This window comes from Oryzias melastigma, linkage group LG5 (genome assembly GCF_002922805.2).
Source record: "Oryzias melastigma strain HK-1 linkage group LG5, ASM292280v2, whole genome shotgun sequence".
In the NCBI taxonomy this organism is placed as follows: domain Eukaryota; kingdom Metazoa; phylum Chordata; class Actinopteri; order Beloniformes; family Adrianichthyidae; genus Oryzias; species Oryzias melastigma.
In genome coordinates, this window is record NC_050516.1 from 14,587,679 (window position 1) to 14,613,539 (window position 25,861).

Sequence of the window (25,861 nt, forward strand, 5' to 3'; positions counted from 1 at the left end):
GTTACTAGAGGAGCATGTTTACTAATGTAGCTTTACTTTTCTTAAGAAAAAAAAAATAAATAAATTGGACAGATTATTGTTGTTCAAGTTGGGGCTTGATTTTAAAAAGTCCCTAACTGGTACCAAATTAGAAATACAGAATAAATTCTTTAATCTATAAATCGTTTTCCTTTTAAAGTACTTTATACTTTTTTTTTACTAACTAGTGTAAGAATGTATCATTTTTATGAATGAAAATGTATTTTGTTCTGTATATGAATACATTTTTCCCAACCAAACAAAACAGATTTTAGGAGTTTGTCACATAAATCCTAATTGAATTGTGTCGAGTTGGAAACTAATTAGCGATGTTATGAATCCAAACTGAATAAATCCAGCATGTCTGCACTGACATGCAGCAATAGTTTGTCTGTCTTTGAGAGTCCTTTTCCTTTTTTTATCTCCCTCTTTTTGACATGAGCATGGAATTCTGGCTGCGTTTTTAAACGGCCATGCTTCCAAGTGAGCGGATGGCTTTACTGAGGAGAAGTGTGACCTGCTCCCAGCATGCTTTTGGGAAAGTCCACAGTTCTTAGTGACAAATGAATTTTGGTCCACAGAGTGGAGCCAGCTCCAGCAGCTGTGCTCCTGAGTGTGCATGCAGGGTCACGCACCCCCCCTCAATCTGCCTGCAAGCTTCTGCGTTCTCTCCTGGATGACTCTCTTCAACCTTGGAATAATGCTCCACTGCGGGCAGCGGGGACAGAAGCTCGCGCCGTGAATTTGTGGAGCAGATAATCATCTTGGTCGCCTGTCAGAAGTTGATGCTAAAGTGCCACCAACTTTTTTTCATTATTATATTTACATTATAATCAGCAGTTAGGAATCCTGATGGACTGGAGCTTTTGTGGTCCTTTCTTTCGCCCACTACAGCAGTGAAGTCATGAGGATGTTTATTCAGCATGTATAGTCTTCTGCTGCTGCAGTCTGAGCAGCAGCTCTCCGCTCACATTCTCCTCCGTTCTCCTTATTGTCAGCTCAGATGAGCAACGTGCTGAAAAGTGATCAGGTCTCCATGGCGCCGGATTGAAATGAACTTATTCCTGTTTTGCAACACAAAAGGAAATACAGCACCAAATGGTTGCTGCAAAAATGGTTGCAGATGGGATCGGCTTGGTGCAAAGCGTACAGAGAAAGGAGAAGCGAAGACGAGTGAGTGAGTGATGGAAGGAGGGCGAGCAGCCAGTCAGAGGCTCAGTCACTCCAGGCCTGGCCTCTCGGCGGGGGGTTGTGTTCGGGGCGAGATCACAGGCCTGCTGCCACGCTGAAGCCTTCACAGGCACACAGCGACAGAGAGGAGGCTGCTGGCAGCAGGTCGCCTCTGTGATTCACCCCGGACTGCTCTGCCTCACCGCCGCCATTTCTGACATCCCTGCTGCACCAACCGAGCTCCACCTGCAGGGAAACCTGCCCCCCCGGCAGGTCTGAGGCAGCATGGAGGATGTCATCAACAACAAGTGACACAAAGCACAGATATTTGTAATGTAGACAGTCGGATGGATGCAAAGAGAACGTATCATTTTTTTTTTTAAGGTGGCTCCATCTTTACTTTAATTTCACAGCTGCATTTATATTTTCAGGTTTTAGGCAAAAACTCTGTTCCAAATTTTGCAATCATGTGATGTTCCGCCCGTCTTTTGACGGACTTATTCAGTTAAGAGGCGTGAAATCAGGCTGTTGTAAAGAGAGGCAGAAAACAAGGGTTTGATGATTTTTGTGGCAGTGAATCAGCTGTGTTGACGAGAACACTCAACCACCCCCCCTTAACTTTCTCACGAGAGTCTCTTGTCCGGCTCTGTAAACGGAGCAGCTCGTGTCTGTGATCGCGTCAGGAATCCTTCCGGTCAACTAGGTCTGCGTCACAATAGTTGTTCAGTTTTATGTCGCTCTTGTGGATTTTTTTCATTTCTACCTGGAGTTAGTCAGGAGCAGCAAAAGAAAACTTACATATTTTATGTGCTACAACTGCTGTAATACAGAGCGGAAAAGTTGAAAAGTTCAAAAATTATGCAAACTGTTATTCTTCTCCCACATCCTAGAAAAAGTGTTTAAATTATAAGTTTTGGTGTGAAGTAGAGACAGTTAGTGAGACATAAATTAAGGTGTTTCTAAGGAAGATAAATGTGATTTCTGTACTAACACAAAAATGAATGTAGGTGTCACACTCTGCAGTCTGCAGTTCAGGTACAAAATAAATGTGATTTTCTCCTGTTCAGGCTGTTTAAAGGTAATAAAAAAAAGAAAATCAAAGCTCCTATTCCCAAAAACTAACTTTATCTCTATGTGAAAACACTGTGAATGTGAAAGCAATGCCGTTTTCTTTTGACTGCACCTTCATAGCACAGCGGCATTGAAAGAGTTTCTCCAAAAGGCAAAAGCAGGGGGACAATATAAAAAAAATAAATTAAAATAAGAGACAATTAGACTCAAATTTAAAAACATTTGAGTTGTCTTTAAGGATGCTTTCAAAGGATTCTGCGTTTGGAGTTTAAAAGTTGATTTAGAGAACTGAGTCTATCAGGAAGCTGTCTGCAAATGTGAGCAGCAGAGAAGCTGAAAGCAGTGTATCTCTTTTTGATTCAGACTCTAGGCTCGACCAGCTGAATGTTTCTTGCAAATCTCAACCCTCTGCTGGATTTGTGGAAGACCAGGAAATCTGATTGGTATTTGGGTCCTAGTAACTAGTATGAAGACTTGAGAACAAGCTTGATATGGTTAGTTGTGGTTTTGGTCCAAATTCTGGCAGCAGTGTTCTGAATGAGCTGCAGAAAAATGTTATTATTATATGCTAAAGAGATAACCCAGTGACACATTTTTTGGATCTTACTCCCCAGTCTTAGTAATGTCATAACTAGACATTTTTATGAAGTGTTGCTATAAAGGTAATATTCTCTGTAGATTTAGAAGTCCCCCCTGTTATCAGCATGTTGTAATGACTGAATTTGCTGCTTCCTCTTCATTTTGCTTCCTTCCCTCTTTCTGGCCGACCCGAGCTTTGACCCTGGCTGCTGACAGTCGCTTTATATTAATATCAGTCTGCATACTTCATGATTGAATAATTAGACTGGCAGCAGCCCGCGCACAGACCAGAACGTTTGCAGCCTTTCGGCTGCTTTGGAGCGGAGCGGCTCAGACTGGGGAAGTCGTTGTGAGTGATCCTGACAGAGCTCAGGTCAGTTGAAGTGGGAGGAGCTCAGAACAACCCAGTTGTATGTTTCTTGATTTCTCTCATCATCTGAACAAAATGAGCCAGATCAAATGTAGCCTCTGATATATATATATGGTAATGGTATCAATGGAGTGGCACAAACACGTTTGTCTAAGTGTGTGTATACAAACGTGTCTGTGCTTGGACATGTGTATGAAGATGAGATGTTCTGTCAGAACTCTCTGGCTCATCCATGTCTTTAGGAACCTTTATGTTCTGGTGTGCAGTCATCTCAGTACAGGATGGGAGCATCCATAAAATCGTTCCCTCAAAGATTGGAGAATGGAATTGTCCAAAATATATTGGTATGTTGAAGTATTGTTTCTGGGACTAGGACTACTGTGAATATTAGTAACGTCCTGAAAACAGCCCAAATTTCTCTGTTCCATTTTATGTAGACCATAGACTGTATATTTTTACAGTCTATGATGTGGACAAACTGGTCTTTTCTCTATTTAAAACAGATTTTAAGACTCCAAAGTCCAGCAGCAGCTTTCTTTCTTTATATAGGTTTATCAAACGCTTTTGATGACGCACGGCTTAACCCCTATATTGTGTTTGGGTCAAATGGACCCATTTTCACACTTGAAAATGGGTCCATTTGACCCAAACACAATATAAGGGTTAACTTCATCTGCTCAGCCATAGAAATATGTGAAGCCCATTGTCACTGTTCTTTAGCAAAGACAGAAGACCACATAAAGTTTGGAGACATCAGTCAATTTACATGTCCTTCAACTTCATGGTTGGTTTTGTTTACCATCTATTCCACTGGAAATGTTACAATTGACCTTCCTTGCATAGGAGCATCTTATTCTGGAACCATGCAGACGTTAACTGTTCTCTGAAGAGCCTCTTTTTCACCATTGTTTGTAGAGACAGAGTGCATATTTGGTGAGTATTTCATTCACCTGTGGACATGGAAGCGATTGGATACTTTTTGTTGCTTGAGTTATTTCTCCTGCTGCCTCACAGTTTGCTGGAAGTCCTCAGGTCTTCTGTGAATGAGAAGGCTCAGTCTGTGTTTCTTGTTGATGCTGAACATCAGGTTCCCTCTTTTCCTCAGCTCCGTCCCTGGCGCTGATGCTCCTGTGTGTTCTCACGGTTTGCTCCTGTGTTTGTGTTGCAGCAATGGTACACCAGCACCATGAACCTGATAGGAACGTGGCTGACTGACCGGATGGACCTGCAGCTGCACGTTTACCAGCTCAAGATACTCATCAGGATTGTTAAAGTGAGAACCAGCAGCTTTCATTCTTTTATCTCAGACTCACGCAAAATGTTCATTTTTTAATATTAAGAATAATTAATTCTTTTTCCTGTAATTTTGTTTTATGTTGATTGCAAAAAGGCTTAACTTTATGCCATCATTTTCTCTAACATTCTGCAAAAATGAATCGAAGAAATGGAGGAAAAGTTTTCCTGAGCAGTTTTTCTTCATCCCAACACTAACTCCTCTGAGGTCTTCATTGATGTGGACCTTCTGCAGAAGACTTCAGCAAATATGACTTCAACTCCAGTGTTGACCCATCAGCTGGAAACTCATTTAAGACTTTCCTATCTGATGTTCTCTTTGGTCTGCTGTACATAGACGCTCCTGTAGCTTTCTGACAGTGCAGCACAGTAACAGAATCAATAATCTCTTACATCACACACTGGATTCTGCACATTAGAAAATGAAGCCTCAAGTGGCACAACATTGTTGAGTAAAGTTTACTCCTTAAGAAAATAAAAAAAAAAAAGAAGGATTGGGAGAGACAAAGAAAAGTGGGTTTTGTTAAATCTATCCATCTGCCAATCAAAAAGAACTATAATGTTAAAATTTTAGTTTTCTATCAAATCAGAATGGTTGATTAAAAACAAATTACCTCCTCATAGTAGCCTTCAAAGCTGTGACGGAGTATTGGGGCCACCAAACACATAAGTAATATTACAAGTTTTTTCTCTCGTAAATTTACGACTTTTAATCTAGTAAATTTACTATTTTTTTCTTAGAAATTTACGAGATTTAAAGTAATAAATGTACAACTTTTAATCTCATAAAATTTAGGAGAAAAGTTATATATTTATCTTATTACTTTTAAAGTCATAAATATACGACTTTATTCTTGTAAATTAACAGTTACGACTTTTTTCTCATAAATATTTTAGATTTAGAATCGTAATTTAAAAAAAAAAAACCGTTTTGCTTATAAACTGGCCCGTACAAAACAAAACAAATCAATACAAATTGAAAATGTTTTTGACACCATTCTGGTCATACATTCATTTCTAAAATAAACTTGACTTTTGTTAGCATAAGAGTCAAAAAGAAACTGCTTCCTTTTGCAACCTGCCTCCTGTGATTTCAGAAGCAACTGCAACATTTAGTATTTCATAGTTTGCTCTAATATCGGGGCTTTGAGCCAGTTTAATATTTTCAGATTTACTGTAATCTGATTACAGAGAAGTTCTTGCTTCACCTGGTTGCTGCATCTGCATGATGGAGCTAAGGTGGTCTGAACCGAGACGGCCTGCTGTTATTGTTGTATGAATATGTGTGCCTGATAACCCTTGAATAAGGTGGAATAGGCTTTATAAGAACCATTTATCAAGATGAGTTAAACCTACCTCAGAACAAACCCAAACCAGCAGGTTTTTCTTGTCGGTGATCTTCAACCTAAATCATCACAGGTGATAAGATCCCTTTCCTTCATTCATGATCTGCTTTTTCTCTGTTTGTGGCAGAAAAAGTACCGGGACTTCCGCCTGCAGGGTGTGCTGGACTCCACGCTGAACAGTAAGATGTACGAGACGGTGAGAAACCGCCTCACCCTGGAGGAGGCCACGGCGTCAGTGAGGGAAGGAGGGATGCAGGGCATTTCCATGAGGGACAGCGATGAAGACGATAACGTTAACTAGATCCAACGGCTCCACGATTGTTTTTCGGGGGGTGGGGGTGAGCTTGAGTACTGCCTGAGAACCGCGCAGCCTTTTCCTGAGCTCAGATTGTTGTAACTGGTTTCTTCCTGCATTTGGACTCTGTTGTACCTTCACGTTTCTGTCAGAGGTAGTAGAGACAGTGAATTTCTTGTGTCTGTAAACCTCAGTCTGTCACCGACGATGACCAAGCTTTACCTCCATGACTACTCTCCCCGCTCTGGTTAGGGGGGGGGGGCATGGGAACGCTGCATTCAAATGTGTAGCATGTCTGAAGCTACAGAGTTCTTCCCCGGACACAAACAGCAGACTCTACTGGTAGCAATGGTGACGATGCAGAGGATGGAAGCAGAGCTGAGCGGGCCGGCAGCTCCTGGACCGTCTGTCCATGTCCCAGCACGCTGCTGCAAACTAAAACGGGGGAGAAGCACGTTTTCTTTGTCAACCCCTCTGCGCCGCTAATGACACCAAACACCACCACAGAGCGTCACTCACAACCAACATCCTGGTCTCTAGATCTTACATGCACCCTCCACCCCCCAGAGCATGGACCCAAAAGTTAGAACAAACCCACAAGAAGGTTTAGAATTATCTGGAAAAAAAGCTTTTTTTCTGCCTGAATGCCTGAAAATGATGAAGTTAAATTTAGTCATTCTGTGATTCAATATGTTAGTTTATGGAGCAAATCTGTTGAGTGTTTCTCATCATCTGTAAACTCCATACATTTTAAGAGTTTGTTGTTGGATTCTGTGGTTGATGTGATGCTTTAATGTTGCACATTAAACAGTGAAAGAAAGTTGCACTGAAGTTAGCTTCTGATGTGACGGTTAAGGGTGAAGTTGACGGGAAATGTGTTCATCATGTAACAAATTATATAACCTAAAGACTAGTTAACACCTCAAATGGGTTTGATAACTGCAGTTTATGTTTGGCTGGAATTATGACACCAAGTCTTTCATATATCGGAATGGAGCTGTGAAAGAAAAAGCCTGGAGCAAGATTTATGAGACAACTTCAACATTTTGCACCGATTCTCTTCCAACTGTAGGTGGCGAACATGCGCTGGTAAACAACAAATAAAAGAAAAAGCCCTTCCCTGCTTGTCCAGTGTGAACACCATGGGCTAAATGCATCAAATGCCCGGTGTGAGCGCAGCTTAAGACTGCTGCTTTAGCAAACTAATCTGAACTGATGCAAGTCTGTCAGTTTGTTTGAAAGAATATTTCTGTCAGCTCTCAAAAAATATAATTAAAAAATAAAATAAAGAGTTTTGAGTTCTTGTCTCCCATTTCCAGCACTGTCAAAACTATTAATCTGAAGTAAAGAGAAAAAAATGATCATAAATGTAAAGATAGCTTAACACTAGTGTTATTTATTAAACATTCGTAATACTTTCTGGAATAATGTAGGACAAGTTTAAAATCAATTAAATCTTTATGTAAATAAGTAATAATCAAATCAGAAAGATTTTGTTTCTAGACTTTCCTAAAGTAAAGCTGCACTGACGTTAACGTCTTCTTTACGATGCTCCCACACATGAGGATACTACCATTAAAAAGGTACAAAAGAATAGCTGGTAGGAGTGAAACTGTCTATACTTTAGAGAGCACTCCACTTAAAATGTGACATGGCAAAATTGAATTTCTTTGACTTTTTTTTTTTTTTTTTAATAGCCCAGGAAATGTATTTATCTGAAGGCCCCACATTTTATAAAAGTTCCGACAGAAAACTTAATTTCACTCAAGAGTCCAAAATGTTTGCATGAAACTTTCTTGTCTTTGTGTTGTTAAATACCAAGCTTGGGTGGATGTTTATGTGAAAATATGTGAGGAAGTTTTATAAATGACCCCCCCCCTCCAACCGCCCGGCCCGCCCAGCAGCATCTCCAGGTCCTGTTCAGGTAAATGTTGCTGTTTGCTTGAGCTAAGGCTCCGATTTCAGCCGGTCCCTCTGGGTTTGTGCGTCACAGACATGTTTGTGTGCTCTGTACTTCCTGCTCGGATGTGATCATCCACATTTGATGGGACCCCCCCCCGCACACACACCCAAGAGCCTGTAGTTTCCTTTTGTCAGCCCTTTTCTATGCTGCAGCTGTGCACGTGCTGCATGTACCTGCTGTTCACTCCGTGTTTTTGCTCCGTGTGTGAAGCCACTGTCGGGTCATCCGGGAAAAACCTGCATCTCCAAGAATATTCCAATAAAAGGTGAATGGTGGGGGCCCTGTGTGTGTTTCTGCTCACTGACCTGATGATCGGCTTCATCTCTGCTCCACTTTTCTCAAGACGCTGCTTCAGCAGACTGCAAAAAATACATATTTGTTAATCCCTGACCTCTCCTCCTCCACGTTTCCTTAAGACGCTCCGTCTGAGATTAATGCCATGGATTAAAGCCTCCAGCATCTTCAGGGCTGATATTACCGTCCAGAAGGAGATTGAAAGAATTGCCTCAGATCAAATCTGCAAAGACCAAATTCAAATCCTCACAAATATGAAAGCTCAGACTCAAGTCAGGAGGATTACATATCATATAGGTTCAAATTAAAAGACGGCAGGATAGATTTTAATTATCATTGGACGGGTGGAAACAAATCCTTCTTGGAAAAAGTCAACTAGATATTTGGCTTGGATTTCAGGAAATTAGATGAATCTAAACTGCTTAAAAAAAGGGTTTGCTGCCACTTTTTAAAGGTTAAAATTAAATATTTCACACAATTATAAATATGTTAACTATTTTTAGAAACAAACCTGGATCTAAAGAAGCAGAAGCTTAAACATTAAAGACTTTACAATAAAATTCAATGACTTGATGGATACTTTGGGTTCTGTCATCAAGTCTGAACACCCACATTACCCTAAAATGCAAGGAAAATGTGCTAAATGCATGGATAGATCAGAAAAAGCTCTAAATCTAACATTAAAGTAAAGGTACAGATATTAAATTGCAAATAAATACAATTATGTGATGGAAGCAGATGTAGAATGATGGCTCGGTTTATTGGGTGTAGGGCTGGTGTGCAGGACATGGGGCTTCACTGTGTCAATGTGCTTCATCCAGTGTGGGTCCTTAGGAAAGATGTGCAGTGTCTACCCTAAGATTTATACACTTCAGGATAGTGTGCATGTTTAACATATCAGAGATTAATGCTGAACTTTACTAGTCGACAGTGGGGGTCTATCACTTCAATACTATTCAATAAGAAGATCAGTCTACATAAAAGAATAGGAAAGTCTATGATTGGTTGGCAATTGAACCTATCAACAGCATGGGAAGCAGCTATGCTACCACTAGACCACCAATGCACGACTTCTTCCATCAACCGCACATCAAAAGACGATATGCTTTTGAAAGACAAAGGATACATCAATGTTTGTCCACCAGCAAACAATATTGAGTAGTTGATGGTGATGAAGCAAACTTCCACTCAACTTCTGTGCAGCCAGAGTAAGCTCAGATTTGACTGCTGCATTCTCAAAAGATGTGTTGCAGCAAAGGACATGATGCAAAATGAAGCAACAATGACAAATTCCTACATGTAAGCCACATCAAAAAGGCAGTTTTTTCTAAGTTTGCGTTTTTCCTCGAGTAACATCAACCCGTTTTTCTAATTGACACTTTAATGATAACAAAAAAACAACCTCAAAAATATTCTGTTTTCAATTGTATATATCAACTTTCAATTCAAATTACAGCATGTTTTTGACCAGATTCCATATTATTTCTTTCTTTTGTGAATTAAGTCACCAAAACACTCCACGTATCTGCTCATTATCCCATATTTGTCATGGCCTACGAGTCAAAAAATGGCCTAGACTATGTAGCTATAAGGCGGGGCCAATTCTGAGTCTTCCTGTCCTTCTCCAGTCCTCTCCAGTCTGGAGAAGACACGGGGTAGTGTCAGGAATGGAATTAGGGTAAAAATGTCTGCCGAAACCACCTGTGAGAATCAATAAAAGCTGATTCACAGTGGCGACCCACTGAAGGGATTAACTGAAAGTTGAGTGACAAACTCTTGATGTTCATTTTACTATTTTTGGACAAGTAAAATTTAGGACAAAAAGAGACCCAAACACCCAGCAAACTCATAAAAACCTTAAATAATCTTACAAAGATTATCAAAATAAACCAGAAACAATCATTCATGGATTCATGGACGGATGGAAGACTATCAGTCCAATATGTCATTAAAAAAAATTACTTTTGGAAAATGGGTCAAAATGGAGTTGATATCAGAGAGCTCACAAAAAACTAGTGGGGTGGCCATGGTACACATGTAGAGCGGTTGACCTCTGGTCAAAAGATCACAGGTTCAAAACCCTCCTTGTCACCATCATTGTGTGCACAGGTGAATGGAACTGTGACTGTAAAGCACCTTGGGCCTTGTTTAAAGGTAGTTAAGTGATATATTATTTGCTATTTCACCACAAGAAGGACAAACCTGAAACCAAACCTGTCAAAGTGGGCGTCCTGTCATCTCATGTTCACCTGTACCTCCAACATCTCCTGCGTATTGCTTCATGGATGAACCGTTTTCATTGAAGGACAGGCAGCAGATTTGCTTGGATTTTTTTGATCGACGTGTCTATGTGGAGTACTTTTGCAGCTTCAGATGTTCAGACCCTCCCTCCCCCACGGGCGCCTCCCTGAAGGGTCTGTGCAGAAGTGACAGGAACTTGGTGGACTTTTGACGCTAATTGTCTCTGCAGAGGCTGCGTCCTCCTTCATATCCAATACACAGAAATATAATCAGCGTGAAGCGCTGGAAGCAGCCGCTCTATTTTAGCATCAATCTGCACTGCGGGCGAGCTTCCTCTGAATATCATTCATTTAATTTCCCGGCCAATATCCAGACTCGAGCGGGCAGTTGTGCGCAAAGATAGACACCGGGGAGGATTAATGGGCCTGGAGATTTATGCCGGCACGATCTGAGCTGCTTTTGCTTTTAAGCTCCAATCAAGGGGGAAATGGGAAATGATAACTGTATCCAAATAAAAAGAATCTCCAGCTGACCGTGGCAGGGAGAAGCGGCCCCTGTGCTGCGGGGGGGCCCCATCGCTCCGTCTCCCTCATGATATGCGAGGGGAAAGGAAATGAAATGAAGAGGGAAATTGGTGTGATTTTTCTGTGAAGAGGCACTTCATTTCGCTGCGTCTCGGAGGTAAACAGTGTGCCAACAGGCCGAGAGGCGCCTCTTTGACCCGCCGGCGTGCCTCTGCTGGGGTAATTGGCTGCTGTTTGAGGGCAGGTAGATGTCAGAGCCTGATGATAGAAACGGCCCCTAAAGCCTCTTATGTTTCCCAAACCTGCTTATTGTGGCTTACAGAGGCACAACACGGACACTGATTAATTCTCATCTTTTCCCTGGAAATCGTAGCCGACAGTTGAAAGCAATCTCAGCGACCAAACACAGCAGGGACAAATGATGTCAAAGCCCGGAGCCGGTCTACCGGTTCAGATCCGGGTGAGGATCAGCAGGACTGCGGCCTGGAACAACATCCTAACATCAACATTGTTTTATTTCAGCACCAAATATGTTCCCTTTGGGTCATTGTAGTTATTTACGATGGGAATTACAAACCGTCTTTGTTGTGAAACTGCCTTCACAATCTTCTTGTATGTTCTCAGCCTGTTTCAGTCCAGTTTATGATCAAGGTTTTCTGTGAAAATTAAATAATATTCTCATTCAGGGTCACTAATGACCCTATATCTCTAATACGTCTAATCCTGGACAAAAACCTGAAGCTCTCTGAATCTCAGAGACATCATTCCCATTTGGGTTACTGAAACCAATGTCAATATTGGGGGATTTTTTTTTCTCTGTAAGATTATTAAAGTGCTGTTCTAATCTATTTTCTTCTCTTTACGGTTTGATCCAATGTCTTAATGCTTCAGTGAATGACTTTATTTTAACCCTCACCATTATAAATCACAGCACTCTCAGATGTCAGTCTCCAATCTGGAGGTGAAATATGTGTTTTTATTTTGATTCTTATGCCCATTGGTTTTAATATTTTTATATGTATAATTACTTTACCATTTATGTATAAATTTCTTTTTTTTATATAGTATTATTATTTGGACCTTCAGTCCGTAATAAAACATTATTCTATTCTTATTCTATTTCATTTCTGCCACTTATTCAGTCACAGTTAAGAAACAAAAACATGTGTCATTTGTTTAACATGAAGATGACATAATAATAAGAATAAAGATGACTAATGATCTTTAAAAAAAAATAAAAAAAACAACCAAAGCACCCCTGGGACAGTTAAATCAAAACAATCACTAAACAGAAATTGCATGCTAACTTTAAAGATACACAAATATATGATGTTTTGTTGAATGCAATTTTAAATTCATCTCTACATTTTAAACAATATCAATTTGTCGTATGGATCAATATTATTACTGTTCTATTATTCAGAGAAATTAAAGTGAGGTGAACATTCATTTCTTGGTTTATTCACATTAATGATTTTTGTGTCAGTCAGGAATGAGTAGCTCCGGAGTCGGACTCACAGTCAGATCCTTCACTGAACCATCACAGCTGAAGCAAAACTGCAGCTTCCTCTGTTTCTGTCAGGAACTCTTCCTCTGCAGCTCAGCTCCTCATCATCCTCTTGGAAATGGAAATGGTTTATTTCAACCAATTAAAGTGAGAATGACGCATAAACATACAGATTCTATCAGAGATAGGATAATTAGGCATAAAATTGATTTGAATATACTCATACTTTCAAGTAATTAAATTCAAATATTACTCTTACTTCTAAAAAGGCATATTTGTTATGTTGTAGGCAGAACATGTAACAATGTAGCTCTTATATATTAAGATTGTCACAATAAGTTCAGTAGATTGCTTGAAAGGGTGTTGGAGGAAGTGATATGATCCCTCCTCTGCTTCACCGACTGAGGGAGGAGACCCTAAAGTCTGCTCCTTATTTTCACCCCAAACCAGACTGGAAAAGTCTGTTGCTGGTTCATGTTTGAAAAGCTTGTTATTAAAAGCTAAATATTTATGTATTTATCAGCTTTTACTGATTCACACATTTGCTTTTGCAGATATTTTTGCACCGCATGTCTTCCTGACAAAACCACATATTTTATCTGGGCTAGGGACTAGCACAGGAAGACCCAGACCTGGACCCCCTCTGCCTATATTAGGCAGTAGTGTGCATGCATGGCTTAGGGTGTGTGCATGTATTTGTGTGTGAATGGATGGTGGTGGGGTGTGTGTGTGTGGGTGGTGGTGGGGGGGTATGACAGGCTGCAGGCAGCTAGAAGGTGGCGGTGGTGGGGGCATCCAGGACAGGTGAGGACACGACAGGTTGAAAATCCTCTGCAGACTCGGGGCGGAAACTCGTGCTGACAAAAAGACTGGCGCAGGGATCCAGTCAAACAGTCACTTCTGCTGTTTCCAGCACAAACAGAGCTGACATGCCAGCAACCCCCCCACAAACACCACCACCCAAAACTTTCCTCCTTCTGTCAGAGAAGTGCAAGGCAGCAAATCAAGAGTCTGTTTTCCTGTTTCTGCTTGATAGGTGAGGGTTTGTAGAATTAAGCTTTCGGTATCAAGGAGCTGTCTCAGGAGTGTGTGGGAGGGGTCACCCCCCACCCCCCCCACCCCCAGCAGTTTTGAGTGCAAACTAAAGTCAAACAGAGAGCAGAAATGATGACCTTCACTGGAAAGTTCCTCAATGCAAAAGAAGAAAAGGGAGTAGAACAACACACACCTGTACTAACTGCTCTTTTTACCTCAAAATCTTGCATGATTATATAATAAAGACAGATTAATCTAAAACTGACAGAAAACAAAAATTCCTTTTACGCTCTTTATCCTGGATCACACATATTTCCATCTCCATTTGACCCTTTCCCCACATCAAACTCTGGGAGTTTCCTGTTTGTTTTGTTCTCTGAACATCCCATCACATCACGGAGGCCTCATTGTGAAACGCTTCGTTCTTGAAACCACAGATTCTTATCAGGAGGAGGTGATATTGTTTTCTCAAGCATCAAACAGTCGTGTGAAAAAGAAATACCTGCATATCAAAGAAAATGGGAAATCATTGGGCGCTCACCAGGTCTTAAACTGATGCAAATGCAATCCCAGCACGTCAAATGTGACACTGTCTCATCATTTACGGAGGAAAAATGAGAAAGCCTGCAGCCGTGGAGTAAAGGAGGGATGGACTGCTGCAGAAAAACATCTGAACCAGAACTCCAAAGCCCAGTTCTGGTCCAAGCCCTTCAGCCTGAAACAATAGATAAATAAATAAATACAGCATCTGGAGTTTTGTGACATAGGAGCAGATGAAAAAACTGTATAATTTAGAGATTTCCTTTCTTCACAACATTAAAGCGACACTGTCGTCTCGTCTCCTTCTCGGTGTGACTCCAGAAAAGTTATGTCTAATTAAAAAAGGCTGAATGTTTAATAGAAATCGTATGTGACACCAGTGTGAGTAAATGAGCTACCTCCGTGGGAGAATTCCCTTCCCGGTCTCACGTTTCCTCAGGTTTGCTGTCAGTGGAAGTCGTCACCGCGGGTGAACGTGTGAGGACTACTGTCTGTGATTTGCTGTACGAGACGTGTGAGGCTGCAGCTGGGAGGTGATCACAGGTCTACAGCAGCAGGCTGGCGAAGGAGCATGCAGAGAGTCGGAGCTTGAGCTGGGGCTGCTCTTCAACACCGTGTGGACCAGAACTTCACTCTGGAAGGACGGATGAACCAATGGAGTCAGAAGATACAGCAGAAAAAACTGTTTGACTCTTAAAGTAGAGGTTTAGAAACTGTTATCACCATGAAACACTAAAAATGTTTGTTAATTTGAGGCCCACTCATCCATCCATTTTTATCCGCTTTATGGGGTCCAGGTGGTTGTAGAGGTAACTCTTCTTCTAGCTCCTCTAGGAGTACCTGAGTCTGCTGCAGGGCCTCCTTCTGATTGGACATGGCTATAATGTCTCTCTGCTAAGGTGTCTTCTCTCCTCGTGTCCAAACTACCACAATTCTTTGAATAGAGGAGTGGCAGCTCTACTCTAATGCTGGACTCGGGACATGATTCGCTTGACAAATTTGAATCTTCTCACTGATTCATTTTTGACGAGCGTCAAATTTACTGCTCAACACCTTGATGCCCTGGCCGCGGAGCAACCGCCAAAGTAGTTCTGGATGTCCTTCGATCCCACGTGATAGAAAACCTGGATGATGTTGAGCGAGTAGCTTGGGTTTATAAGTTTTGGAGAGCTCTACAGAGGCACCAGCAAGCATGTCGTGTGTCCACCAGATCATTAAGAGTCTCTTCCGGTCATTGTACTTCATGCACTGGGACTCTGGGGACTGGAGCTCGCTAGCTTGCTACGCTGCCCACTGCGTGGCTGGCTAATGTAGTGGTCGCTTCAGCTCCACGGACTCCGTGACAGGCTGGACACTCTGGCCAGAGTGCATCCCGCCTTCTCCAAACTGTAACAGGAACGGTCTTTGGCAACCTCGCAGCCCCAGCGGGTTAAAAATAAGAAATGGAAGTTCAGGATGAAAATCCTCCCATCAAACAACTATAGTGAATCTTTTTTCTACCCTTTGATTGATGTGCTCAAAGCTTAGTCCTTGATTGGTTGAAGTGGTGCATCAGCCTCTCTACACCCAATTCCTAAATCGTTCTGCAGGACCTCAGATCACATCTGTACATTGACTCAACATTGAAACTGGACGCCCTGCCGTTCGAACCTCACCTCCTATATCAAAGGGACACTCCAGCCCCCCTGATGGAAGCTTGTGTCTACCAAGTGAGAGAAAGAGCATTGACCAACAAACTCAGGGTTTTACCTAAGGCTATGTTCACTACGGGCATGTGATGCTTGTTCAACAACACACTGATTGCAGGTTCTTGAACACACTTTTAGCATGCGTGTAGTATTCACACTGACACTACCACTACTACATCATACAGTTGGAAGAAACTTGGTGTGAAATGTCAGTACGTTGCAAATATTGCAACTCTTCCTCTGTGCTTTTTCTTTCACAGCCATTCTTATTCTTACAAATGAAAAACGTAGTGATATAATTCTGTCCGGGCACAAATTAGTTATTTATTTCTCCTTCGTGATCAATTTTTTAATGGTTGACACTTCAGTAAATTAAAAAGATACTACCCATATGTTAGGACCAAATTCGAGTCCCTGATTGGTCAAAGTTCAAATGATTTAACTTTCAAGCGCCACATTTTGTACAAAGAGCCCAAAACAGACTTGAAACTTTTGTAGTGATGCTTGAATGTGAGATTTATACGTCTTTACATAGACTTTCATTGGAAGTGGTCACTTGAACACCCGTTTTCGAGCCCAGTGTGAGCATAGCATAAGAATCAGCTTTCTCCTACAACGTCCACATAACTACCCACACCTGTCAGTCTCACCTGTCAATCTCACACTCCATCACATCCTTATCTGCTCCTAGACTACTCAGATACTTAAGCTCCTCAAGTTAGGCGACTCATTCCTTATCTGGAGGGGCCGTTGTCCTTTTTGTGGCTAAGAATCCTAGTTTTAAAATCTAAAGGTTCTGATTTTTCATTCCCTCTTCTGCAGGCTGAGGTTTGAACAAAGAGAGGTGGAGGTCATGGCTTTCTAAAACCAAAATGATCTCAGGATCAGGCAGGATTTTGAGTCGTAGTAGAATTATCTTTCTCCATTTGACTCCACCAAGAATAAATCTGCAGAAAGTTATGAACAGAATCTGTGACAACACTAAACTCTGATGGAATCCAACTCTTGCTAAAGTCTGAGTAAACCAAGATCGAAAAGGGTTCAAAAGGCCTCTTCCAGAGCACCCCCTCATGAGATACCCTAAGGAACATGCTTGAATGCTTCCTCCAAGTCCCCAAAGCAACTGTGGGTTTGAGGTATAAACTTCAAAGTCCTTCGAAGGTCAAACTAAAAAGGAAAGGATTTCTTAAAAGTTTTTTGCCTCTTTTGGAAGGATTTGTTAAGAGTTCCACCTTAACAAATGTCCCTGCATCTTAGCAGAAGATTTATTTAAATGAGCTCCTGTCTCTCTGAATCACCTCCACTGGTGAGGAAAGGTTCTGTGGCATCAGACAGTCTTAGCTGGTCTTTCTGACGTATTCCAAATGCATTCCTAAGTGCTATCCGATGTTTTCATTCTGCAGTGAAGCCATGAATGAATGGAGATGCTTCCTTAATTAATCATTTGCATGTAAAAATGCTGTTTGCACCACAAGTTATTAGATACAGCAATGACAACAACAGCAGAGCAGAAGTGCCATTACGCTGAATGTGACAATGAGGCACTCGAGGAAGAGCGGAGGCAAGCAGATGTGTTTTGTGTGCTAAGTTCTCCCGTGTTGGCCTCGAAAACCAGAACAAAGATGAAGAGGGGAAGAATGAGAAATGTTCAGGACTGAGCTGATCCTGGTTTGCTGCAGCTCGTCTTTGTCTCGGTTTTAAGCTAATTCTCAGTGTCATTCTATCTTTTTTACGTCTGCACTGCAAAAACGATATTAAAAGGGCCTTAAAAAACTGCCTTATTTTCTGACTTGTAAGAAAAATAATCTTATTGAGAACGTTTTTCAATAGCAAAATAATCTTAATTGAGAAAAACATGCCTTAGTAACTACATTGTCTTCTTAAAATAAGAAAACTCTAAAACCATTTTATGGCAACTTTCTGTTTATTTAAAGACGTTTTTTTTTTACATTTTAAGAGTTTTGACTTATTTCTGGGAGGACTGTTTTTGCAGTGGAATACTGGTATTGTTCAGTTTTGGGTTTTTTTACCATAAAGATAGGATCTTTAAGAACAAGAAGAAAGAGTTTAACTAAATCCTAATGTAATAATTTACCAATTTAATCAGGAAGGTTTCCACTTTTTACTTCTTTTGATCAAAGCATTAGTACTGCATTAATGGGGATTATTAGTTAAATGATGCTGTGATTATTACTTTAACCAAACAAACAGGATTTTTTTCAGTAACAACATTTTTTTTGTGTTGTTGTGGATCCTGCAGATTCTGGATCTATCTGTTAAGTTTTTGAAATCATTTTATTTATTTTGTTAACAAAAATACAAATTAATATTGAAAAAAAGTAGCATGAAGTTCTGTTAACCGGTCCACACAGTTGTTGAAATAATTGATCATTGGGTCCTTTTTTTAAGGTTTTCTTGACATTTAAACAGTTTGTGATGTAGCCCAAGCAATGATAGAAGTTGCTGAGCAACCAGATCTGCTTTTATTTTGAAAAACTCAAAAATAATGGAGAGCTTGTAGCTTTGAAAATGTTGGTATTAATCAAAACTGTGAAGTTTTTATACCTTTTTATTTAAATATTTTTTAAAGACCTGTACAATGTTTCCATCTTCTTTTCAGATATGGTACCAAATCAGTAAGATAATTATTAAAAAGTGTAAAACTGCATTTTTTATTAAATATTTTTCCCCTTCATGCCTTAAATTATTTCCATCAATCTTCAAAATCAATGGAATCATTTTTGGGGCCTCAGGGTTGCTGTGGGGTACATCCTGATCAGGTCCCCAATCTGTTGCAGGGTCACATTCAATAACATGCATGGTGGTAATTATTAGAGTCACGATGTGACAGATGAAGCATGTTTTTGGACTGTGGGAGGAAGCCACAGTATGTGTATGCATCCAGGGCCTTGTCACTGTGAGGCAAGTGTGCTAAGAATTGTGCAGCCCTGAATTTATTTCTAATTAAATGTAAAAAATATATGCATTGTTATTTTTGGTCAGGGGGAGGTTGAATTAAGTGAATTAAAGAGTATATCGCAAATCAGCAACATTTAGTGTGAAAGGAGTTGTTTAATTGTTTCAGGTAAATAATAATTTCTGGCTGTGAGGTTTATGAATGAAACATCTAACATTGTATTTAAAATATACAGTCATCATGTTTTTGTTTTAGAACATGACCAGTTTGTACATGGCATTAAAGCAAGAGTGGGACATGATAATACGTTCTAAAATACCAAAAGTGCTGCATGTGAGGTTGCAGGGGTAAATTCCTGCCTTCGCTTTAATTATGTGCTTAATATTTCAAATGTTTATATACTCACTGGAATCTGTCACCAAATGTTTTGAGAGCAGGAGAGGGAAAGCGGCACCTCAGCCTGGGAGGGGGGCTTGCCTGCAGCCAGAAGAGGTGACCCCTACATGCCTGCAGGCACCACACAGGAACCCGTTAAATCAATGCTGCGGCTAATTGCTGTTGGAAGTGAATGGAGGGACCCGGGTTAGAGCAATGGGATCAATGTTTATTGTGTGGATGAGCCAGCCATTGTGGCTGAATAAACTCAAATTAGACTTTTTTTTTCTTGATTTCCATATGAGAAGCAGAGAAACAACGGAGCCTAATCCCTCCACGCTGAGCTGCAGGTGTGGGACAAAAGTGATGAGGGATGTTTTTTAAGGTTATTAACAGGAAAACTGCTGTTGTGGGGCGGCAACATGCTGGGATAAGCAAGGCTTTAAATCTGGAGGGATTGAGGGAAACCTCCCTCCTCACCAAACTTCTATTGTGGCTGCAAAGTTATGAGTTTGTCCTCCTATATGTCTCTTCATTGAAACCTACTAAATATGAATTAGTGGGTGGTCCAAAACCAAAGCTGTGACATTCCTGCAGAACCACTTCATGCATGGAGCTCAGCAGGTTTTGCACGGATCCATGAAGGATCTCATGTGGATAAAAGTTTCCTCTGTGGTTCTGAGGAAAGGCTGCAGCGTGGATTCATTACATTCTTAGAACACTTGGGTTATTGATTTAACCCAATGTTGGGTTTTAATTTATTTTATTTTAACCTAATTAATGGTTATTTTTTTACCCAAACGTTTAGTTATTTTTCTGACCCAGATATTCATCGTCATTGATTTTAAACTGTTGAAATAAAATGCATGTATGAAAATAATAATGATTCATGTCTAATAAAATTGTGAGTATTATTATATCATTTTTTAGCACTTATTATACAATTATACAACAAAAACACTCTGAAATCACTTCAAAAAATCTAAACATTGACGGAAATCATGATAAAATTCAAAAACTTACAGTGTTATCTTTATATCACAATTATCTAAAATGATCAGAAAGGTTTTGTTTTCAAAGTGTTGTTGATCTTTTTGTAGTTTTGACATCTCTTCATCCAGAATTTCACTATTTGGTTAAGTATTCAAGCTTCCATTTTTTTAATCAAGGACCAGTTCCATATTTTCCAGAGCTCTTCTCCATCTGCAAGATTCCTGATTGTTCCCAGTATTCCCAAACCCTCAGGCTTCATGTGACTGAAGCGAAGTAGAACAAATGTCATTGCGCATGTCTTTTTCCTGTTCCTGCAGCCACACTGGAGTCTGAGCCTTGGGTCAGGTCTGCAGATCTGAACAGCACAAACAAGAGTGACTGAGGAGAAAACATAATATGTCTGATATGTATCTGTCTGAAACTGTAAATATGAGTGGAGCTTTTTTGTTAATTTACTGGTTTGAGTTCTGATCAGGTTTGTTGGTTTTTGCAGCCTCTGTCTGGTAGAGTTCTGCAGGAAAACGCGCTGCATTCTAGTAGAAGAAGGAGGTTGCCCTGCGTCATGCACTCGCACTCCCCACCCGTGCGCGTGCACTAAAAGGCCCGCACGCACGAGTCCGCTGCGCATCGATTGAAACTCCCCCTCAGCCCCGCGGCCTCTCTCTGCCCTCCTCCGACCATCGAGCCTTTTCTTCCCTCCTCTCCTCTTTCCTCCGTCTCTCTTTCAGACTGAAAACACAAACCGCTTCCCGCGGAGCCGCTTGTCCGTCTTTTCTCCTCTGCGCGCGGATGAGGCGCTTCTGGAGCTGAGGAGGAGGACCAACGCTCCTCAACAGGTGGATGCGGAACCTTGTCGGTTCATGAGAGCGAGGAGCCTCCGAGGGCTTGTAGGGAAGGGGGGTTACTCTTGTTTTAAGGAACGCGCACGCAGGTGGAGCGGGTGCCAACGACCGGACACGGTCCGAGCGCGGAGGACGCGTCTGCGCGCTCGGAGCTGCAGCTCGGTGAGGGCCGTTGATGTCAGGGGTTCCGCGGCGCTTAGGGGCGGGCCCTGCCAGCGAGTGTCACTCAGCCGTCTGCTCATGTGACCATAAAGAGGTGAACTCCAACTCTGACTCAACTTCTTCTCAAATTGCGCAGCGCAGAGGCGGCTGCGGGTTTCTGCGTCCTCTGTCTGCTCTGCTTAATGAGGATTAGCCCATCACCCCTGGATGCTGCTGCGGCGGGGAGGGGGGCGGCCATTTGAATACAAATGCAAGGCAGAGTGACAGCACGGTGCCCATGAGAGTGACGTGTCGTGTCTGTTCTGCGGGAGCTCAGGACCGTGAAGAGACGCGCGGCAGCTGGAGCGGTACCCGCACCTCCTCATTCTGACTTCTGCTGCGAACGGCGGAGGCAGCATGGCAACTTCTGCCTCTCTGGAGACGGTGATGTCCTGCGGCAGGACAGGCCCGGCCGCGCCTCCGAAGAGCCTGGCCTTCTCCATCGACCGCATCATGGCCAAGAGCGCGGAGCCGCGGCGCAGCGCGGAGGAGCGCGCCGAGGGGAAGAAGGTGCTGGGGCTCTGCTCCCCCATCCCCTGCATGATCCCGCTGCAGCCCTTCAGCTACGACCTGCAGGCCAAGGCGCTGATGAACTACTCGGACCTGTGGAGAGCCAGTTTCAGAGGAGCCCTGTGCGGCTCCGCGGCTGCTCCATGCAAAGGGGGCTGCGCCATGTGCGGCAAAGCGGAGCCCGGCCTGAAGCAGCCGCTGCTGGCGCCGGGCAGCCGGGTGGTGAAGCCACAGGTCATCCACCAGGCCGTGGCCGTGCCCAGCTGCGGCTCGCTCTACTACCTCAACTACCTGGACTCCGCGTACCAGCAGTCGGAGCTGCTGGCGGGACACTGGCTCTCCGGGCCGCAGGCGCAGGCCTCCCTGTCGGCGCATCACAGACTCCTGCTGCTGGAGAACGCAAAACTGAGCGGTGCGGGCGCCGAGAAGCTGCCCACACCGCAGTACCCGCACAAGGAGCACCTGCCGGGCCAGCTGGACCAAATCGTCAAGGAGAACCAGAGTCTGAGCTCCGAGAAGAGCGGAGTGAAGGCGCACAGTCGGCTGAGCGGCGGCGGCGGCGTGGACGGGAAACACAAAAACTTTACCTGTGAGGTGTGCGGAAAGGTAAAATCCGCGCGCGTGAGCGTCCGTGCTTTTACACATTTTTATTCTGATTGTTTTGATATCTTTAATTTTGTTATTTAATTTACTTTTACAAATATTTTCCCTGTATATTTATTTTCAGAATGTTTCATTTGCAGAGATGTCAACATTTCATATTTTTTTAAGTTATTTTTTGACAGTTTTTTTTTAACTTCTTTGCAGGTTTTTAACGCGCACTACAACCTAACCAGACACATGCCCGTGCACACCGGCGCGCGGCCCTTCGTCTGCAAAGTGTGCGGGAAAGGTTTCCGGCAGGCGAGCACATTGTGCAGACACAAGATCATCCACACGCAGGTGCGTGCGGCGCGTGCGCGTTCCATTTGATAGTTTTAGTTAATTCGGTTTTTTTTAATTATTATTATATTTTTTTAATTTGTAATGATGTATTTATTTTCTACTTTTTCAGGAAAAGCCTCATAAATGTAACCAGTGCGGGAAAGCCTTCAACAGGAGCTCTACGCTGAACACGCACGTGCGGATCCACGCGGGCTACAAACCGTTCGTGTGCGAGTTTTGCGGGAAAGGATTCCATCAAAAAGGTGAGCCAGAACCAGAACTGGGAAGGTTCTGTTGATTTTAGTTTCACTTGTTTTATTTGAGTTTTTGTTTTTATTATTTTATATCAAGATTGTAGAAATTCAAATAAAAATAAAAATAATAAAAAAAATATTTATTGCGGTGTCCTTAAACAAACAAATAAATAAATTAAAAGTTAAACATGGCTGTGTTTTGATGAGTTCCGATATAAACGCGTCCGCGTGCTGGTGGTGGTTGAGCGCGCGGGTTACCTGCGGGCACCTGTCTGGTTTGGGGACTTACTCCGGCGTACAGATTACCTGCAGAGCTGTATGGCTCCGGTGTTTTTTTTTTTAAATTACTGATTTGTAAAAAGTTTGACTTTCTTTGTGTGTGTGTGTGCACAAATCCTTGAAAATAAATGTCCCCAAACCCCTCCCCACCCAAACAGCTGTATTCCTTGGTTACTCTGAATTTGGCCAATTTCGCCTTATTGCAAATTCAGAGGAAAAATGAATACAAATATATGAAGTTTTGGTAATTGATTTGCACAAATATATGAAGTTTTGGTAATTGATTTGCACTTTTCTTTTGTTGGTTGCGTTTTGTTTACTGCTCAGAGTGCGCGTGCACCGCAGGTCTCTGCAAGTTGATCAAATCTGCGGAAAATGACTTTGGTTTCCTGTCATCTTAATTTTGAATAAATATTTATCCTGGGATTTTATTTTGAAATGAGAAAAAAATCCACACATCATGTTTTTTTAATTAACTTTACTATCATTTGTTTAAATTTTTTCGTAAATTATACCTGTTTTTGGGGTTCTGTCTATAAAAGATCATTTATTTACTTACAGGTATAAAACACTCGTTGGATGTAATTTATTGGTTTCCCCTGTAATCAAACTCTGAAGGTCAGAATTGTGTGTTAAAGTTAATTGTATTCATTTCCTGTTAGTTTTGAATAGTAACTAGGCATTTGTACAACAAACTCAGTAATTGTAATTTAGTCATTAAGCTTTCCTCATTTCCTCTAATTATGTGTAACAATGCATTTGAAAATATTTTTAAATAATCAAATGGTCTTAAAGTTGTAGAATAAGAAATGGCACAGCAGCTCCGTTGATGATCAGAACTTTAGAAACAACAAGGGGAAAAATTGAATGAAGAAACTCTTTTTTTTTTGTTTTTTGGAGGAACTTAAACCAAGATCCTTTACTAAACTTTATACCTGACTTGGTCTGTGACGGATTCAGAACATCGGCTGGTTTAATGAAGCGCTCTGGATCAGTCACTGCTTGGTTATGGAGGGAATTTTTGAACTTGTAGAAGATTAAACCCAAAATAACTTGTTAATTCTGCTGAAGTTGCGCAGAGTTTCTCAAAAGATTCTAACTTTTCTCTTTAACTTTTGTAGGAAACTACAAGAACCACAAGCTGACGCACAGCGGAGAGAAGCAGTACAAGTGCTCCATCTGCAACAAGGCCTTCCACCAGGTCTACAACCTGACGTTCCACATGCACACGCACAACGACAAGAAGCCCTTCACGTGCGCCACCTGCGGCAAAGGTTTCTGCCGCAACTTTGACCTGAAGAAGCACATCAGGAAGCTGCACGACAACGGCTTTGCTGCCGCATCAGAGGCCTCCAGGGAGCTGCAGAGCTGAGGCTGGAGCTCACAGCGGCTCCTGAGCTGCAGTCATCGGGTCTAAAGGCCCAAAGACGGAGGAGGCAAAAGTAAAAAAGAGGACAGAGCTAAAGACGCTCCTGAGGAAACTGCAGACTTTTTTTTAGTTCAGATTTCTTCTCCATGTACATGTAAATAATAGGTTATGGAATTTAGAGAAGCAAAAAATGTTATTTAAAATGTGAAATTTCATGTTGTGTATTTCACAAAAATGTTCATGTGAATAAATAATTTATAAATTATTGTGTAAAGAGGCACTTCAGCTGTTTTTTTTCTTTTACTTTACGCATGAAAATAATATTTATGAAAAAATAAGTTTTCAAGGAAATCCATCATCCATCCATCCATCCATCCATCCGTCTTCAAAACCCCATAAATCGTCAGAATTATTGTCCATGTAAAATGCAAAATGAATAATGTTTTTATCTTTACAGGTGAGTGACACCTGTTTTATGAACATGTCACCATTGAGACGGGCTTGTCTGCTTCCTTGACTCAAACCTCTGGACTGCGGTGCGTCGTGGCGCGGAGTCGTGTCTGCGACATTAATGACAGACACGATCTGGCTAAAGAAGCCGCTCTTGACTCCGCCGTTGGCGCAGATGATCGGAACACGGACCCTCGAGAACAAACGACATTAACGGTCCCCGGAGGCGGGGGGTGGAGGGGGTGATGATGGAGCCTCCGCTCCTCTCTGCGCTAATGGGGCGCACGTTATTCCACGCACGGCTCGTGAACATCATTATCCACACAGGCGCGGCGCGCGGAGACAGCCGCGTGCTCTCCAACGGCGCCCTCTCCATTAACGGCCAATTAGCGCGCGGGCGGGCCTGCAGCCGCGCGCAGGGCTAATATTAGCAGATGAACACCCCGCTCACCTTCAATGGGGGTGATGGAGGGTGCAAATCAAACTATTTTTTCCCCTTTAGACTGGAAGTGTTTGGTAAAAAAAAAAAAAGTTCATTTGCGCCGAATTGAAACATATTTCCCTTTCGGCGTGCGTGCTACAGCGCACGGACGTTGTTCGGTTCCAGACAGATTTCTGTCTGTTCTTCTGCAGGTAAACCCGTCAAAAACATTTGTTGCAGAACATCCAAAACAAGTGCACAAACCGCGCGCATTTCTGCTTTGCAGACACCCTCCCTCCTTTACTCTTAACAGGTTAAAACAAGGACATCCTCTGTGTGCGCGTGCACGCATTCCGCCACATATTAATATCACTATTATGCGCACGCAGCCT

General features: G+C 42.1%; 2 protein-coding genes across 19 annotated transcripts in view; both read left to right on the forward strand.

The window, feature by feature from the left end:
• Positions 1-8,380, forward strand: part of cadpsa (Ca2+-dependent activator protein for secretion a) — a 121,418-nt gene extending 113,038 nt beyond the window's left edge. For all 18 annotated transcript variants that reach the window (XM_036211913.1, XM_036211919.1, XM_036211915.1 and 15 more), the window contains 2 exons: positions 4,377-4,481; positions 5,975-8,380. In XM_036211913.1, coding sequence (XP_036067806.1) covers positions 4,377-4,481; positions 5,975-6,148 — 279 coding nt within the window. In that variant the 3' untranslated portion in view covers positions 6,149-8,380. The remainder of the gene's footprint in view (positions 1-4,376; positions 4,482-5,974) is intronic.
• Positions 8,381-20,868: 12,488 nt separating this feature from the next.
• On the forward strand, positions 20,869-24,869 carry fezf2 (FEZ family zinc finger 2). Its single transcript, XM_024270370.2, has 4 exons — positions 20,869-22,378; positions 22,580-22,714; positions 22,827-22,959; positions 24,351-24,869. Exons 1-4 carry the CDS (start codon positions 21,620-21,622, stop codon positions 24,599-24,601), a joined length of 1,278 nt encoding a protein of 425 aa, XP_024126138.1. The 5' UTR covers positions 20,869-21,619; the 3' UTR covers positions 24,602-24,869.
• Positions 24,870-25,861: the final 992 nt, after the last annotated feature.